Source organism: Diorhabda carinulata, chromosome 6, assembly GCF_026250575.1.
Source record: "Diorhabda carinulata isolate Delta chromosome 6, icDioCari1.1, whole genome shotgun sequence".
In the NCBI taxonomy this organism is placed as follows: Eukaryota; Metazoa; Arthropoda; class Insecta; order Coleoptera; family Chrysomelidae; genus Diorhabda; species Diorhabda carinulata.
This window is the reverse complement of record NC_079465.1, coordinates 15,233,835-15,250,282: the sequence shown is the minus strand read 5'-3', so window position 1 is coordinate 15,250,282 and position 16,448 is coordinate 15,233,835. Positions and strand designations below refer to the sequence as shown.

General features: G+C 31.0%; 1 protein-coding gene across 4 annotated transcripts in view; it reads right to left on the bottom strand.

Annotated features, from left to right (window-relative positions):
- Positions 1 to 16,448, bottom strand: part of LOC130894999 (transcription factor SUM-1) — a 109,186-nt gene that overhangs the window by 72,771 nt on the left and 19,967 nt on the right. For all 4 annotated transcript variants that reach the window (XM_057802087.1, XM_057802086.1, XM_057802088.1 and 1 more), the window contains one exon: positions 12,770 to 12,949. In XM_057802087.1, the coding sequence (XP_057658070.1) occupies positions 12,770 to 12,949 (180 nt within the window). The remainder of the gene's footprint in view (positions 1 to 12,769; positions 12,950 to 16,448) is intronic.

The following is a 16,448-nucleotide window of genomic DNA, read 5'->3' as shown; positions in this document are numbered from 1 at the left end:
GAAATGTTTTCGTCTTTCGTTTTATTTGCAAAGAATTTATTTTCCTTTATAGTGTTTGCATTAAAATTTTGCTTTTCAGAAAAAAAAAAACGAATGGGGTACCAAAAGCACTCAGCTCACGTCTGGTACCTTGTTTAAACCAAACTCCCTTACAGGCAGGTGCATTTTACTCGTCTATTTTCATTTTATAATAAAGTATTCAGTTGTAGAAAGTTAACGAAGTATAATGATGATTTTTTTCCAAGTTGTACTACATTTAAGTCATCTGTCCAAATAATGGCGTATAATGCCAACCAATATATAATGATTTGATTGCCTTTCAACGAATACTTTCTTGCATAAGATATACATATTTTTAAATATATAAATTCATAAAATCAGGTATCTACGCCTACAGAAGATCAAACAAAATTGTCGGAAAGGGTTTTTATATAAGTTTTTATGATCTGCAATTGATATTGAAAGAACTATTCTTTCGATTGTAATCAAAGTTTATTTTATTCGAAAGTTTGTTCTATTTGGAACCTGGTTATTTTAAAAATAAAAGTGCTGCGTATATAATTTTTTCTATCTTCTTGTTTTTCGAAAGTGCTTCCATTTTTCTTTAAAATATTCTTGGCTAGTATGTATCACTTCTCTATATCCACCTTATATGTTTTACTACTGATGTACGAAACAACTCTCAGTTTTATTTTGTTACATAAATAAACTTTTTTTTTCCTACAGATGTTGTCGCTCCGTGATTCAAAGAAAGTCCGTTCCTGATTTGAATAGAAGTGTTTCGTCGTCATACTCTTTGGACTTCTGTATAGATTGCGGAATTTAATTTTGAATCTTTTCGCTAGTCTCGGGTCGATTAATCCAACGCTGTCTAGATTTCGTTAAGATTTGGATGATGTCCAAATAACAAATATTTCTCTACTTTGTACGTGGTGTCTCAAGTATTATTTGTAGATTTTCTCGAAATTAATCTGTGATTTAGTATCTATATTTATTAGAATAATCTGTAAATAAGCTGGTTTTATAATGATATTTATTGGATTTACTTGGCTTAGTGCGCACGTGTGTTGATGTATGTTTTGATGAGATAGCGAGGTTGCCCAATAGATTGTTTCCAGATACATAATCAGGAATAGAGGCAAAAAATTCCAGTTTCATTAATATTAAGCGCATGATAGAGATAAAATAAACGGTTTTCTGTTAAAATTAGTATGAAATGAAAATTTATTTTATGAATAATAGTAGTTGATTGAATCGATTACTCGATATGGAACAATTATTCAAATGTTCTGGACGATGAAAATATTTATTATTATCGAGAGAAAAAATTTTCACATTGACTGTGTGAAAGAAAGATAATTTTCATATTGTTTATTATTGTTTATAATAGAAACTGAAACATGTTAACATCATACAAGCATAAATATTTGATAATTTTTATTCGCCACTTCCCGTTTCAATTAGTACACCTTTGAAATTTTTAGACGTGTATAGAAATATGTTTTCCATGACCTAAGACGTCATGGAGAAAACAAGACATTATTAACTGGTTAATACAAAAAAATATTACATTTAACAATGACTTGGTGAAAAACGAATTTTTGTCAATTGTCAAAAATTACTATTATTCGTCTTCTTCCCTATCACTGTGAACTCAATCCGATCGAATTGATACAGGCCCAAGTTAAAGGCGAAGTAGCTCGGAAAAAACCAACATTTAAATTAAAGGACGTTATTACTAAACGAAACTTAAAAAACGTTACTGCTGAAAACTGGTAAAAATGCATTCAGCATGTTATAAAAGAGGAAGAAAAAATGTGGGAATTAAACATTATTGATCAAACTGTAGAACCTCTCATGATTAATTTAAACAATTCATCCACTAGTTCTTCGGAATAAAATATATATATTGCAAATATGTACATACTTTAAATATGTTACAGGAAATATTTGTAGACTGTTGTATATAATATAGTAATGTGTAGTATATAAGTATGTATATAGTGTATATATTATAGTAATGTGTAGTTTAACATATTTTGTATTTTTATTTTTCATACTTACATGTATATACTCGTATTTGTAAATAATTAAATAAAAATATCTGTATATATTAAAAAGCAATAATAATATTTTATTAATTACGAAAAAACCATTGCAACGGCTATGATGTTAAGGGTCTTCTTACTTTTGAGGAGATTCAGAGGTTGGTGTGAAAGTATTAAAATAGAAAGAGAAATAAAGATATCCTTCATTCGGATTATCTAGGTAACCGCTTACATCTTAGTACGGTCAATTATGGGGAAAATATATCTCTGTCCAGTTACTTATTTATCATTTGCATATTTAAATATTCCAAATTTTGGACGTAAGATTTCAGGGTTTTCCATTTATGATGAGCATTTACTACTCTCTTTCCAAATAGAGTTAATTCTTTACTTTGTTCTCTTAAATATCTAGAATTTTCTATCAAACTTCAATGAAAGCGTTCTACTACCGAATTTAAGTTACTATTTTTGGATGTACTGAAATAAACTCTATTTGGTGCAATTTACAGATATCTCTGAGATCTTTATCTTAATTCCCTTCCTGCAATCTGGTAATTTTTTTTAAATTCCTTAACAAGTATTCTAAAGCGTCAATAATCTTAATAATTATATAAACTTCAGACGAACAACCTATCACAAATATTAACAAAACGGGCTTGTTTTTAATCGCTTTCGCTTTGAAAACGGTACGGATTCTCCACAAATATTCACAAATTCTTTAAAATTATATACCGTGAATCCATGGTAGATACATATCTCGAATGCTCGAGACACATTCTATAGACTCTATTTGAAAAAAAGGAAACATTGACACCTGTTTATCCGAATTTTCACTAGATTTCAGTATAGTTACCCCATAAAACCTTGAATACAATACATTAGAAAATCTAAGAAATAATGAAAATCGTAAAGAATATATTGCAACAGGCGATCTTGTCTGTATTAATTTGACGCTGCTATTTCTGCTTGAAACTGTAAACTCTTAGTTTCAAGAGACTTTCTTGAATAAAATTTCTCAGCTATTATGGGGTTTAATATTAAATTCGTGCTTTCGGTATCCGCTAAAAGCTCTAACACGGGATTTTCAATCACTATATACAGCAAGGAGTTGTTAGATTTAAGTTTATTTTCGCTAATTTTGTTGACGTGGTGAGGCACTTATATGAAAATTTCAATTGGAACATTCGTAATCACTATCGTACCTATCAATAGTTTGTTCTTACTCTTGTGATTATATTTCATTCGGATCAAAATCGTTCATGAGAAGTTCTGCTATAACATTAGGTTCCGGTTTAGATTCTGAAGAACTTCGTTAGATTTAAATATGTTTCTAGGAAGTTCAAATAATTCGTGGTTGAACATTCACAAGTTGAGGGGACATAGATTTTGGAAATTTCGTTGATTTTATTGAATTTGAGGTCACGTTTGTGTTTTTAAAATATTGCCGATTTGGGGTAGTCATTTGTGAAATTAATGAAATATATTTTGTGACTTAAAATTATTGTTTGTAGCTACATTATTATTTTTCTCTAGAATTTTCCAAATCACTTGCGTATGCTCTAGCGTTCTCTGAAGAAGCAGATTGTTTTATATGTATATTATTTCTCTATGTACCGGTACAACCAGCTATAAAAGTATTTAAGGCAGTTTTGTCACAAGATTGCGTATTTGAACAATACTAATTCTAAGATATTGTAATCCATTTCCGAATTCTAATAAGCTTTTGGTACTGTTTGACCTCGTTCTACTCAATTCTTGAGTCAAACAATCTAAATTTCATTTGTCAAGAAACATTGTATGGGTGCACCTTTTAACGAATCCCATTTTGTCAATTTCATACCGTTATCAAAACTCAAAGCGATTAAAAACAATCCCGCTTTGTTAATATTTATGATAGGTTGTTCGTCTAAAGTTATTTTATGTAATTACTAATATTTTTGACGCTTTAGAATACTTGATACGGAATTACATCAGATTGTGGAAGAGAATTAAGATATAAAGATCTCAGAGATTTCTGTAAATTGCACCAAATAGAGTTTCATTTCAGTACATCCAAAACGTAGTAGAACGTTTTCATTAAAGTTTGTTACAAAATTTACAAATTTACAAAATAATCATAAAACAGTCAAAAAATATAATGGAAAAAATTTGAAACGAAAAAATAATTTAACGAGAAGCCACTTAGTTACAAAATTTACCCCTTTCAATTTAATTAAAGGCTACTATAAGAGCGTTAACCTCTTTAATCTTGACGATCACTTGTTTTTATCGTATTATGTAATAATAATATTAATCATAAAACAATCAAAGAACATAATGAAAGCTCAAACGAAAAAATAGTAAAAAAATTCAACGAGAAGCCACTATTCAAGAAAAAAAGTAGCTTATTTCGATACTAAATTCAAGATAAAAAACTTTCTAAATTTAAAAAGGCTGCAATAGTTGAAGACCACTGTGTATTATTCAAAACTAATACACATCACAAGAGTATCCTTAAAAAGTGTATTAAACAGGATTTTTAGTCTTTTCTTGAGCTTTTTTGACTATTGATATTTGTTTCCAAATAAAACACGACAAATCTATGGAGCTTTGTTTTTACTAGATATCAAGAGCGTGAATTTATGTTTATTAGACGTTCAAAGGATTGCTACTTGTCGTTTCGGCTATAATACCGAGAGTGAGAGGTAACAAATGTCGATCGGCATTACTTAAGTAGGCCCTAGACTATCAAGCGACTTGATCAATTGCTTGAGCAAATTAATTGTATCAAGCGTGATTGATAGTTTAGAAATCCGTTTGAAGCTTGAAGCAAGCATTGACGGTGATTTATAAAAAGTTTGAATGACTCAAGCGGACCACCGTCTTTTTTTCTTTTTGTGGTTTCTCCCAAATCTACATTTGACATCAGCTTTTATTGAAAGTTTTGATCAAAAGATTGAGGTGCTCATTGAAGTACGCTTGAAGCGCCATTCAATTGGAACCTCAAGCATTTAATCAAACCGATTGATAGTGTAGGACCTCCTTTATAATATTTCCCATATCAAATACAACATACTACTTTGAAAGAGAACAACTTTCAATAAAATTAAGTACAATTTACAAATAATAATAAGTAAAATATACAAAGTATATAAGTAAAATATTTAAGAAATATTGATTATTTTGTGTTATCAATCAGTGGAGGACACAGTTTGATACACGCACGTCGTAAAAAGCAAGCGGAGCTCTTCACTGTTGCTACCCTAGCTATTCCATCAATAATCGGATGTAGAGCGCTTTATAGTCTAAGTAACCATTTAGGAGATAGTTATCTTCTTTAATTAGTGGCAGTATAAATGACCCTCTTTGTCTAAGGTGCATATTAAATTGAATGATTTATGTTACAAAAAGTTGTACCTGAGGCTTTTAGTTCTGAACTTGCGGTAATAAAGTTACTGTCAGAATGAATTTGATGAGGTTTTCCGCTTCGCGATTAAAGAGTCTTTTTGATTAAATGTTCAAGCAGGACAGCCATTAAGGTCCAGACAGGGTACTGTTTGTGCCTTTAGTGGAGCAAACCTTGATTTGACATAATATTTCCATCTACGCCTCTACATCTCAGTATGTATTGATGGTGTTGCTTTCGCGAAACCATAAAATTCTACGTCATTGGGATCAAATCTCATGACTTGACGATGTACCTTGAACTCATTTAAACAGTTTAATTCGTGGATGTGAAAACACGGTCCTGGGGGGAAGAAACACAGGGTGTCAGGTCTCATGACGGGCTACTCAACGGATCCTTGTCTGCCTATCCATTCTCAAAAATGAACATTAAGGTACTCCCGCACACATAACGCGTAGTGCGGTGAAACTCCATCCTGCATGAAATGATGGATGTTCATGAGTGTTGAATCGTTGTCCATTCGCTCACGTAAATCGTCGCGCTTTTCCAGATAACTTTGACCAGTCACGTCACCATAAAAAAAGTACGGATCCACGAGACCTCCCGCATGGATACCTGTCGATTTCTCGAGAGCGTTGCCTCTGTATTATAAGTCAAACCATCAGTTTGAGCACTCCAAATTGAACGTTTTTGCATTTCGCGCGTGCCCAGTTTTTGCCAAAACTTCTTATGAATTGGAAATCCATTTTCGTAACATGAAGCTACTCTTTTTCAAATACCGAGCATCTTATTGGCTAAACAAATTGCCTCAATTATTGAATGGGATTCACTACGAAAATCGTCGACATAGAAATGATTTTGGATGATTTCGAAAAATAATTAGTGATAGAGGCATATTATGGCTAAAAATACTGCTGATGAAGTGCCATATAAGATGGTGGTTAATTTGTAAGTTTCTATCGAAGCATCACGGTTTTCACCCCATAAAATACACTGATGAGGTCGTTGTTCTACACATCTCCAGCGATAACGTAATTTTATTTTCTGAATCGATTGAGGGCAGATAACAAATCGGGTTGTATGATTGCACTCACTATTTGTAAGCCAGTTGAGAAATAAACTGATGTGGTTACTCAAGAAGTGTCGAAACAACTCGTAATTTAGTTGTACTAAACCTACTTTGACCTTTTACCTGTATCCTAAAGCTATATACTACAAATTGACAATTCACTTAAAGGTGGGCTGGCATTCAAATTTTAGCTGTAAGAATAAAAATCGTTTTTGTATATTCTCAGGTGAGTCACCCACAACCTTGGGACTTTAGAGGAATTGTTACTACAAATAGTCCGTTCTTCTCATGTTTCTATAAAATGTGTTCCACAAATTGTTTCTTAGTTCGAATGGGGCTTTGGAGTAGAAACTTCCTCAATGAGATACATCCAATGAAAGGGAGCTATAAATGATAGATCTAAATCATCTCCTCTGCATGATGCATTATGTTGTTTATTCCACTTGTTCAATACATATAAAATAGCAAAAATGATCGACGCCTATGAAAATATCAACTTAACCTGGCAAGGGAAAACATGGGAGTATAAAATAAGAGACAAGTATTTCCATAATATACCAATTGTAGTTGAGAATTAAACTTGAAAATGGGGAACTTATAGATGAGCAAATGTTTTCATGGCCATCATTTACGGAAAAGCCAAATAATTTGGGCAAAAACAACATTTTCGTTCGTTTAATTTGGGTAAGTTTATCATGAATTTTATTTGAAGAAGTGGTTCTATACATTTTCCGGGAGTTATTGACAATTTGGTAAATCCAATTTTTTTCTTAAATAAGGCACCTAACTAATGCCAATAATGATTTAACAATATTTTTTCAAAATTTTTAGTCTAAAACCTTAACTTTCAACAGAAAAGAAATAAAATCGCGTTTTTCGCGTCTGGCCATGAATTTTTTTCTTAATAATTAAGTCTTCAGCTTTAGGTTAATATATCGTTTTTTTCGGAAAGTAAAGAAGTAAAAATAAATAATTTTTTCCGTGTGAAAAATAAGACGTCTACGAAAAAATGGATAATAACATTTTTTTTTGTAAAATTTTCTATTTTGTTATCTCTATTAATGGAAATTATCTATATTTTGCCCTGTTAACAAGATATTTGAAAAAACAACTGAAAAAACTTTGATTTTGCTCTAATTATTTGGCATTCCCATAAAACATTGGCCCTTAAAACATTAGTTCATTTTGAACGACCCCCTTTGAAGATTCATTTTCAGCCATAATTGGAGTATCATGGAAATACTTGGCTACTAAATTGAAACCAATGGATAATTAACGGATATATTACTGACAATGATCTATTTGATATCGCAATCGATAAGCTTTTAATCAATGATTACGTTAATAGACATAAAGAACGTTCTAAATTATTGTTACGAAGACGTCTGCACCCTGGAGCTGGCCCCGCCTGGATTTAGTGGAATTCTAAAATTTGACACATGCGCCGCCTCAAATGTTTGTTTTTATATAACTTTCTATTATAAAAGGCGGTTTATTTGCATTGTTTCTTTTGAATAATTTCTAGTATTTTCTATCTATTCATGTGTATCGTTTCTTAATTTTTTCAGAACTCTTAGAATTCTTTTGATATATATATTCATACGCAGTTCAATATTTGATTTTTTACAAACATACATTCATTTAAGACATGTAAGAAATTGAAAATTAAATACGCGCGTTATCGCGCTGTAAAGACGAGTTGCGGCCGGCCGAATCACTTCAAATTGCAGCTTATTATTCATAAGCTCACGCAAAAATTCAACGTCTGACTCCGTTGAGGCGTACAAGTATGAATTCGAGAGGATCACATCTCATTATAAAAATGTCAAGCAATCCACTGTAACTAAATACTGGCGTTAATTATCTCACCGCTCCTGTTGGCAATCATTAGGATCTATTAATCATATAGTTAAGTGATTCAAAGTGTCCCTTATTTACAACTAGACCCTTGAACCCAATTAAAGTATCGTATCAAATTACTTAATCTTCATCTTATATTAATGTGACTGTAAATGACCATAAATATCCCTTATCTACTGATTATATAATTATTTGTAGTTATTATTGTTTACGATAAGATTTAGTACTTAGGGCAGTTTGTACAATGACCACTCCTAATAGGAACCAACCTCATAGTTAAGTAATTCAAAGTTTCCTTATTTCCTATTTCCTAAGTATTTAAGGCAGCTTGTACACTGATACTAGGTTCTTAATAGTTTGATGTTCGTCGAGAACGCTAATCAGATTATGGACACTCCATTTATTTATTTTATTTATTTTTTTTATTATTATTATTTATTTAATAAATTTTTTTATAGCTCAATAAATAGTTTTACAACGTTGTGAATTGAGATATTTAACTCGTTTAAGGATTGAGAGGATTTGATGGGTATATTAGGAGGATCTACAGTCTAGTGGTCTCGTAAGTTCAAGTGTACATACGTGTATTATGTGATAAATACTTCTGTCGAAATAAACATGAAGAAATTGTAATCATTCTTCAACGCAGTATAGGCAAGGCAAAGAAAAAATATTTTATTATGTAATAAATTTTTTTTACGATTATCACCAATGAGATGAGTTATTGTGTAATGTGTGGAAACAATAAAAGCCATGTTAGCTGTATACAATGGAAGAAAAACGTTGTAAAGGTTTTGTCTTGCCTCAGGATGAAGGAACCAGTCACTGGTCCACCATTGCAATAGCCATAATAGCTCATGTAAATTTTGAATTAGTTGATTACCCACCATTTTCTCTAAATGTCGCCTCAAGCGATTAACTAAATGTTGAACAATACTATTTTTTAGACACATTAGAAATGCTACAACATCGATGTGAAAAATATATCAATTTCAATAGAGACTATTTGAATAATAAAATTAGCCCTCGTAGTTTGAGATACTTCATTTCTGTTAACATCTCTTTTGGGTGGATTCTGGATTTTCATAATATTATATTTAAAGAAAAAATATTATATTTCCCAATTAACTCCATTAAAATATTTTTTTTTCAAATCTAAATGAATGAAATATGTAAATATAGCACCACGACTGTGAAAACTAAATAATTAAACAAGATAAATTTATATTTCTCAACTATCACATTGATATTTTCAAGTTAATATTCTATTAATGCAGACATTTTGTCAAGTTCTTCCTGATTTTACAAATTTCTAATTTACGTGTTTCTAGCAGGATCATAAATTTTTCAAAATTGACACAGAATTAATAGCCGCGCTTTGAAGTAACTTCACTAAATTACTTCAAATATTTCATCTCCACGAATATATAAATTTGTCCGAAAATAAATGGAAAAATAAAAAAGAAGTATAAGTAAATACTGTATATATACGATATATAGCATAAAAGTTTTTAGTTGATACAGAAAGATACAGAAAGATTTATTAATACAATGTCACCATATGGAGTCAACATGTGGACAGACGCTGTATACCATTAATAAGGTTGTGAATCATTTCGATTTCACCATTGTCTTGACATCCTTAATGTATTATATAATCTTCCACGAATACGATTAAGCATGCTCGTTTTTTTAATTAGGTCTCAACTTGAAATAAAACCATCAGTAATATAAATCAATGATAATGTTCCCTTTCGTCCTTCCGTTACTGTACGGCACGGCATGAACGAAGATTGAGTAGTCGCACTGAACACGTTTACACTACCGCTACACTTCCACATACAATAGGCTAGTTGACAAAATTTGGAAATTATTATTAAATTAATTAAAACTATAGCTTAACATCTATTTCACTCCAAAAATATATTATTTTAAGAAAAATAGGTTTTTTACGTTAGTATTTTGAGTTTTAGAAATAAACTTGAAATTGGCCGCGAAAAAGGCGAAGACTGTCATGGTCTCTTGAATGACGTCACACCTCACGAAACAGCTGTGATTGTTTATGACAGTCAATTGTATTTTTTAATAAATAATGAATTCGTCGTATTGTAAATACTGTATAGTGCCCCAATGTGAAAGTACAACTATAAAAACGCCAGACAAATTATTCATACAAGTTCCAAACAATAAAGAAATACGAAGAAAGTGGTTAAAAGTGGCAAGGAAGCGATATGCTCTTACTTTATCAACTAACTCCACTTTGTTTGTTCTTCACATATTACTTACATATAAGTTTTAACACTGCAAACTTCCAATGAACAAAAGTAGGTGTTCATTGGAAAAAATTTGTCAAGCATAACGGCGTCAATTTTGGGCAAATTACTGCGGTTTGCTTTGTTAAATCCTGATTCCATGGCAAATTATACCTGTCTTAATTTAACAATAATTGCTGAAAACTCGAAATAAATTGGTCACTTTATACGAAAATGACAGCTACAACATAGCATTTCACCAGGTGTGACGTCATGCTTCTCTGATTGGTGTTTAATGTCACGTGATTAAACACCTCATTTTGTCGATTTTATTTTCCAAAAATAATATCAATCTTTTATTATTTTTGTTTTATTTTAGAAAAGTTGTTTTTTTATTTATTAATTAACATGGTTAATCATTAGAAACTCAAAGCCATCTGATTTATTCTCAGTGGAAACAAGCCTATTACACTGTCTGACATTTCGATAATCAAGTCTTTAGACATTGGAGGTAAACTATAACCAATTTCATAATGTTTCTAGAACAACAATGGATCTGACAACAGTGCAAATATTCTCTTTATAATTAGTTCACTAGCTCCACCTAGGTGTGCATGTGCTGTACGTCAAGCAATGCGTTCGTTAATTACAACCAATTTATTCCAATCTTAATGAACTATTTTAAAATGAACAATGATTTAAAGAACTATCTATTAAAATATGAAAGTTGGTAAACCATTCGAGATATTTCTTACACTTCAGTATTTTCACAGAACATACCAAAAAGAAGGTCGACTGTAAGTAAATTTCGGCAAAACAAATTTAGTTCTGCCACCTTCCAATCGTGACGCTAGGGTAATAAAAATGTGTCATTACTATCAATGTCAATATGTCATTCTTCATCAATTTCTGAATTCGCGCTACATTTCTTTAAGATTTCGGTGAACAGATAGGTGATATTATCATAAATATAATTTATAATTATGATTTCTTGTTCAAATCGGTTTGAATGAAGAATATATCAGCATTCAGTCAGGTTGTAATTTTATATTGATGAGAATTTGTTTTAGAGTCAGGAAGAGGACATAGCCCTTGACGACTAAATATCTTATTGGAAATAACTAAAAAATTAACAGCTAAGTATTCTTCTCTGTAACTTTCCATTCTGGTATCAATGTTGCTCAATATATCATTAATGTTCTTTGGCTTACTTGTATTCATAGCAATTAAAATAGAAGAAAAATACATGGCTACTGTATCTTTTATTTTTTTAGGTTTGAACGGGGTGAACTGTACCCCAGAAGCAGTTTATCCCCAACGAGGGAAGTATCATTTAATGATGGTTGAAGACGAAAAAATGTTATCTGAGATAGAAGGCTGCTCTATTTTACAATTTTATCGGTTTATGTTATATATAGATATATATGTATAGACAGAATATTTATTTTTATTTTTCAAAATATTTATGTTTATTTTTGTTTAAAAGGCTTTATCATGTCTAATTTGTTTATTTTCTTGTTTTGATTTGTTTTTATTTTGAGACAATTTTATGAATTGCTTATGAATAGTACTATATAATTGTAATTATATTATTTTACTGTTTTATTTCTGGTTAGTATCTAATTACATATTACACTTTTTAATTCGTTTCTTGGAAAAATCTGTTCGTTAGTTAAACGAACACATTTTAAAAGTGATATTACAATCATGTCATTGATTTTCCTGGGTTTAGTTGAAAATATATGTAAATATTATTTTCTAAATAAACCTGTTCCAGTTATAAGGTGTTTTTTATCATGAATTCTGGAAACTGAGAAATCAGGACTGGATGGAAATGAATAACTTAGAATACAGTAAATATTCTTTGTTGTAAATTTAAATGAACCGCGAAAATAGATAAGTTCTGCCACCTGCCATCTAGGGCAATAGCATCGAAAATCGGCCATGTTGTTTCCATTGAATAACAACTAAGTTGTATTTCTTTTTAGGATATATTCTGTGAGTATTCTCCAAGAATAAAATCTTGTAGCGAGTTTTAATAAACAAATGAACCTAAGGTATAAGTTGAGTTACATTACCGCATAACATTTTTCATTCTGAAATTTTGAAATGAACTTAGGTTTCATCAAATCAAACTGAAAATTATTCCACTTACCATATATTCGGTTTTAGGAACTATGCTATGGTTGCTATCTACAGATGATTTTGAACCTTGTAAAATTTCTTCAAGATATTCTATATATTCTATCGCGCCTCTGAGTATTTCAACTTTTGGTAATCGCTGACCAGGATTATTGTAGGTCCTTTTTTTCAACATTTCGAATGCCTCATTCACCTAAGAGAAAGACAGATGAAACATATTGGCTAAAGTAATATTTTACACTATAAACTTGTTTACAAATAGATGCAGAAATATTTCTTACAAAAGTTATATATACTAAATTTTCACAAAATGATATACCAATGGTGTACCAATCTGAATAAATTGCGGTATATGGGTTATTTTAAGAGATATCAGAAAGTGTTATGTTTATATTCTAAGAGTATATCTCTTCACCAGTGACATTAAAACGATCTCTCTCTCTCTCTCTCTCTGGGTTCTTTGACGATCAATTTTGGATGAGTAAAAAGTTATTTTCATATTTTTTATATTCTCCCAATATCCAAATAATGTTCACCTTTTATATGTAGAAATCTCCAATACTTCTCACTTTATTGATGAAAACTTCTGAGTGAGTTTTATGTATGAAACGCCTCAATTATTTTGGAAACGGCTTGTACGATTTTTATCAATTTTTGTGTGTAAAGGTCTTGTGATATGACCGGATGTATTATGGTATCTACATTGTTGTCAGATCTTTCCTTTTTCCAGAAAAATAATGAACTTTGTTATTTTAAATGGAATACCCTATATATTTTGTGTTTTTAGAAATCCTTGAGAAATACTGATTATTTTTTATGTGATATTCTCTAAACCTAAATGCCATAATTTCGGTGTTAAAGCTACATCTATACCAACGTCAGAAAATATATTATACCGGGCGACAATTTGAACATTTAGGTCGTCACTAGCGAGATACCTCAAGTTATATTTCAATTTTAACTTCCATAACGCAGTTTCTCGGTGACAGCATAAGTAATATTGACATAATAATTGGAACTATTATCAATAGAACAAAAATAGACAATTTTTAGGAGTCAAAAAGTGTTAAAATCCGTTCAGTCAACCAGGAGTAATTTATTTTTAAAGGAAAATGCTTGTAATTTACACATTTCTCAAGATATCTCGTAATACGGAAAAGATATCGACATGCGATTTTCGCTATTCTGTTGCTAATTTGGTCTAATTTTATATTCCTCAGTTAAAACTGCATGTTTCTATTTAACGTTTTCAAGGATAGCTAGATTTAAAAAAATAAGTAAATAGCGCCGACTAAGTTTGCATAGATAGGTTAAGTAGAACTGGATTTAGAGGCGTTTTTTCATAATAAAGTTCCCGCTTCCCACCACCTCTTATTTGAAGAGATAGACTAAAACTTTTAGGATTAAATATACGCTGAATTTTCTGAAGAATACGATAATCATAGTTTAAATGCATCTTAATTAGGCAAAATTTATAAATTATTCATTTTATAATTGTTGGTATTTAATTACGCCTTCTAGAGGTGGACCTACAATTCTGTAAATAATTTCCGGGTTTTCCTCGAGGTCACTTTTGTTTTTTTTTCCGTAGCTGTACTATAAACGGTTCCCGAGATATGGCCAAGAGCCATTCTTATTGGGACACCCGGTACATGTAGATGGCTACAATTGATTAAACTGGTTCAATTTGAATGTTCTGTAACAGTAAATGTTCAGTAAAATATTTATCCAAATCATGGCGCAGAAAACCTAGAACAACTAAAGACGAATCTTCAAATGTTTGTGTCATGTTAGATACACATTAATTAAGTAGAAAAATTACGAATTCTAGAAAACATACAGTGAAGGCGACGATTACAGCAGATACTCAAAATGTTGTCCATTTACTTCAATACAATAAGCCATGCGATTTTTAAAACTTTGCAATACATTTTGCAACATCCCTGAGTGCTCAATTCTTCTTATCATTGTGGTAATCCAATCTTTTAATTCCTGAAAATTCACAGGTTTCACACAAAAAATTATAAAAATCGTACAAGACGTTTCTGAGATAATTGAGGAGTTCCATACATAAAACTGACTCTGTATAACATAGGTGCGGCAATTTCTGCTATTTTAAAAAAGTACGAGGGTTATGCTACATATTTTAAGATAATAGGAAATGACAATTCCTTCTATTTATGTGCAAAGTAATCACCCTCTATAAAGAATAAATTTGTGAACAAAACATTAAGTCACAAAGAAACCTGGACTAATTAGTTAATATTTTATACGCATGAGGTATTATGAAATATTATTCATAGTGTTAAAGTATAATAAAATGTAAATGATATTTATATTCTATTTATATTTGTACAACCGTAAACACCTTGGAAGGAAATTGCCCCACATTCTTTAACAAATCGTTGTTTTAAAACTTCAATACTGGCAGGAGCTGTAGCGTCAACTTTAGATTCAAGATATCCCTACAAAAAAATTTAAAGGTGTTAGGTGCGGTGACTGAGTTATCTATTTTTCTGATCCGCGTCGTTCAAACATCTACAAAGATATTCTTCATCTAGATAATGTCTTACTGCAAAGTAATAGTATGCAGGAGCAACATCTTGCTGGAACGTTATTTTCAAGTTACCATTTGGATTTTCTTCCACAATTTGAAGAGTTAACGGTTCAATTGCGTTTTCCTGCATCTCTATATGTACAGCGGTTAAATTAAAATTCAAGATATTATCGCATTGAAAAGTCAATCAACAAACTCTAGCTTTTTGGACAATCAGCCATAGCGGAATTTTGGATCTTTATACATACATTCTATTGAAAATTGTAGCCGCTCAGATTTTGCATATTTTGTACAATCTGATCTAGTCATCTATTTTTTGTTCTACTTGGAAATAATTTCTCGTTGATTATCCATTCCGTAATTTTCCTTGTAACCTGCTGTTTTTCCATTCTCTCAATGTGTCCGTATTCTTTTTGCTTTTAGTGTATATACTATATCCTCATTTTCTAATATATTCTTAATTTCATAGTTCATAAGTCCTCTATACTCATTATTTCCAACTTTAACTGGTTCATGAATTTTCCTAATTATTCGTAATCAAAAATGAGAATCAATAAATTCAAGAAAAGGATAACAGATATTATGATCAACGAGGAATAAAACAGAAACTAAACATCAAGGCATAAAACATTTTTCCTAACTCTATGTAAAAAGAATTTCCAAATAACTATTGAACCATTTCACTGGACTAAAATCTAGTTTACATACATAGGAACGAGAAAGCTGTAAATAATTTAATCCGGGTCATATAGTCGGCAATTACGGGGTGGCGGTGGAATCAGAGAAAATGGCCTCCATCCAGCGATATTAGTAAGCCCATAGCTTTCTTTCCATAAGAATCAAGAGCTTTCCATTATGATTGAGAATATGAAACGGCCTTTGCAACCTTTGAGATATTTTTAACCAGGTGCCGATATCAGGATATCTATTACCAGAGGGAGACCTTATTCTTCACACTGATGCAAGTTATAAAAGAATTGAGGGATTGCTGTCACTAATGTAAAGAGAATAAGAAACAGTGCTGAGATACTTCAGTAAATCTTTTTGAAACCAAAATGAAACTACTACGTCACGAGATGAGATCTTGTCACACTGTTACTAGTATTTCTATAGAGGGACGTTCTTAATCCGGACC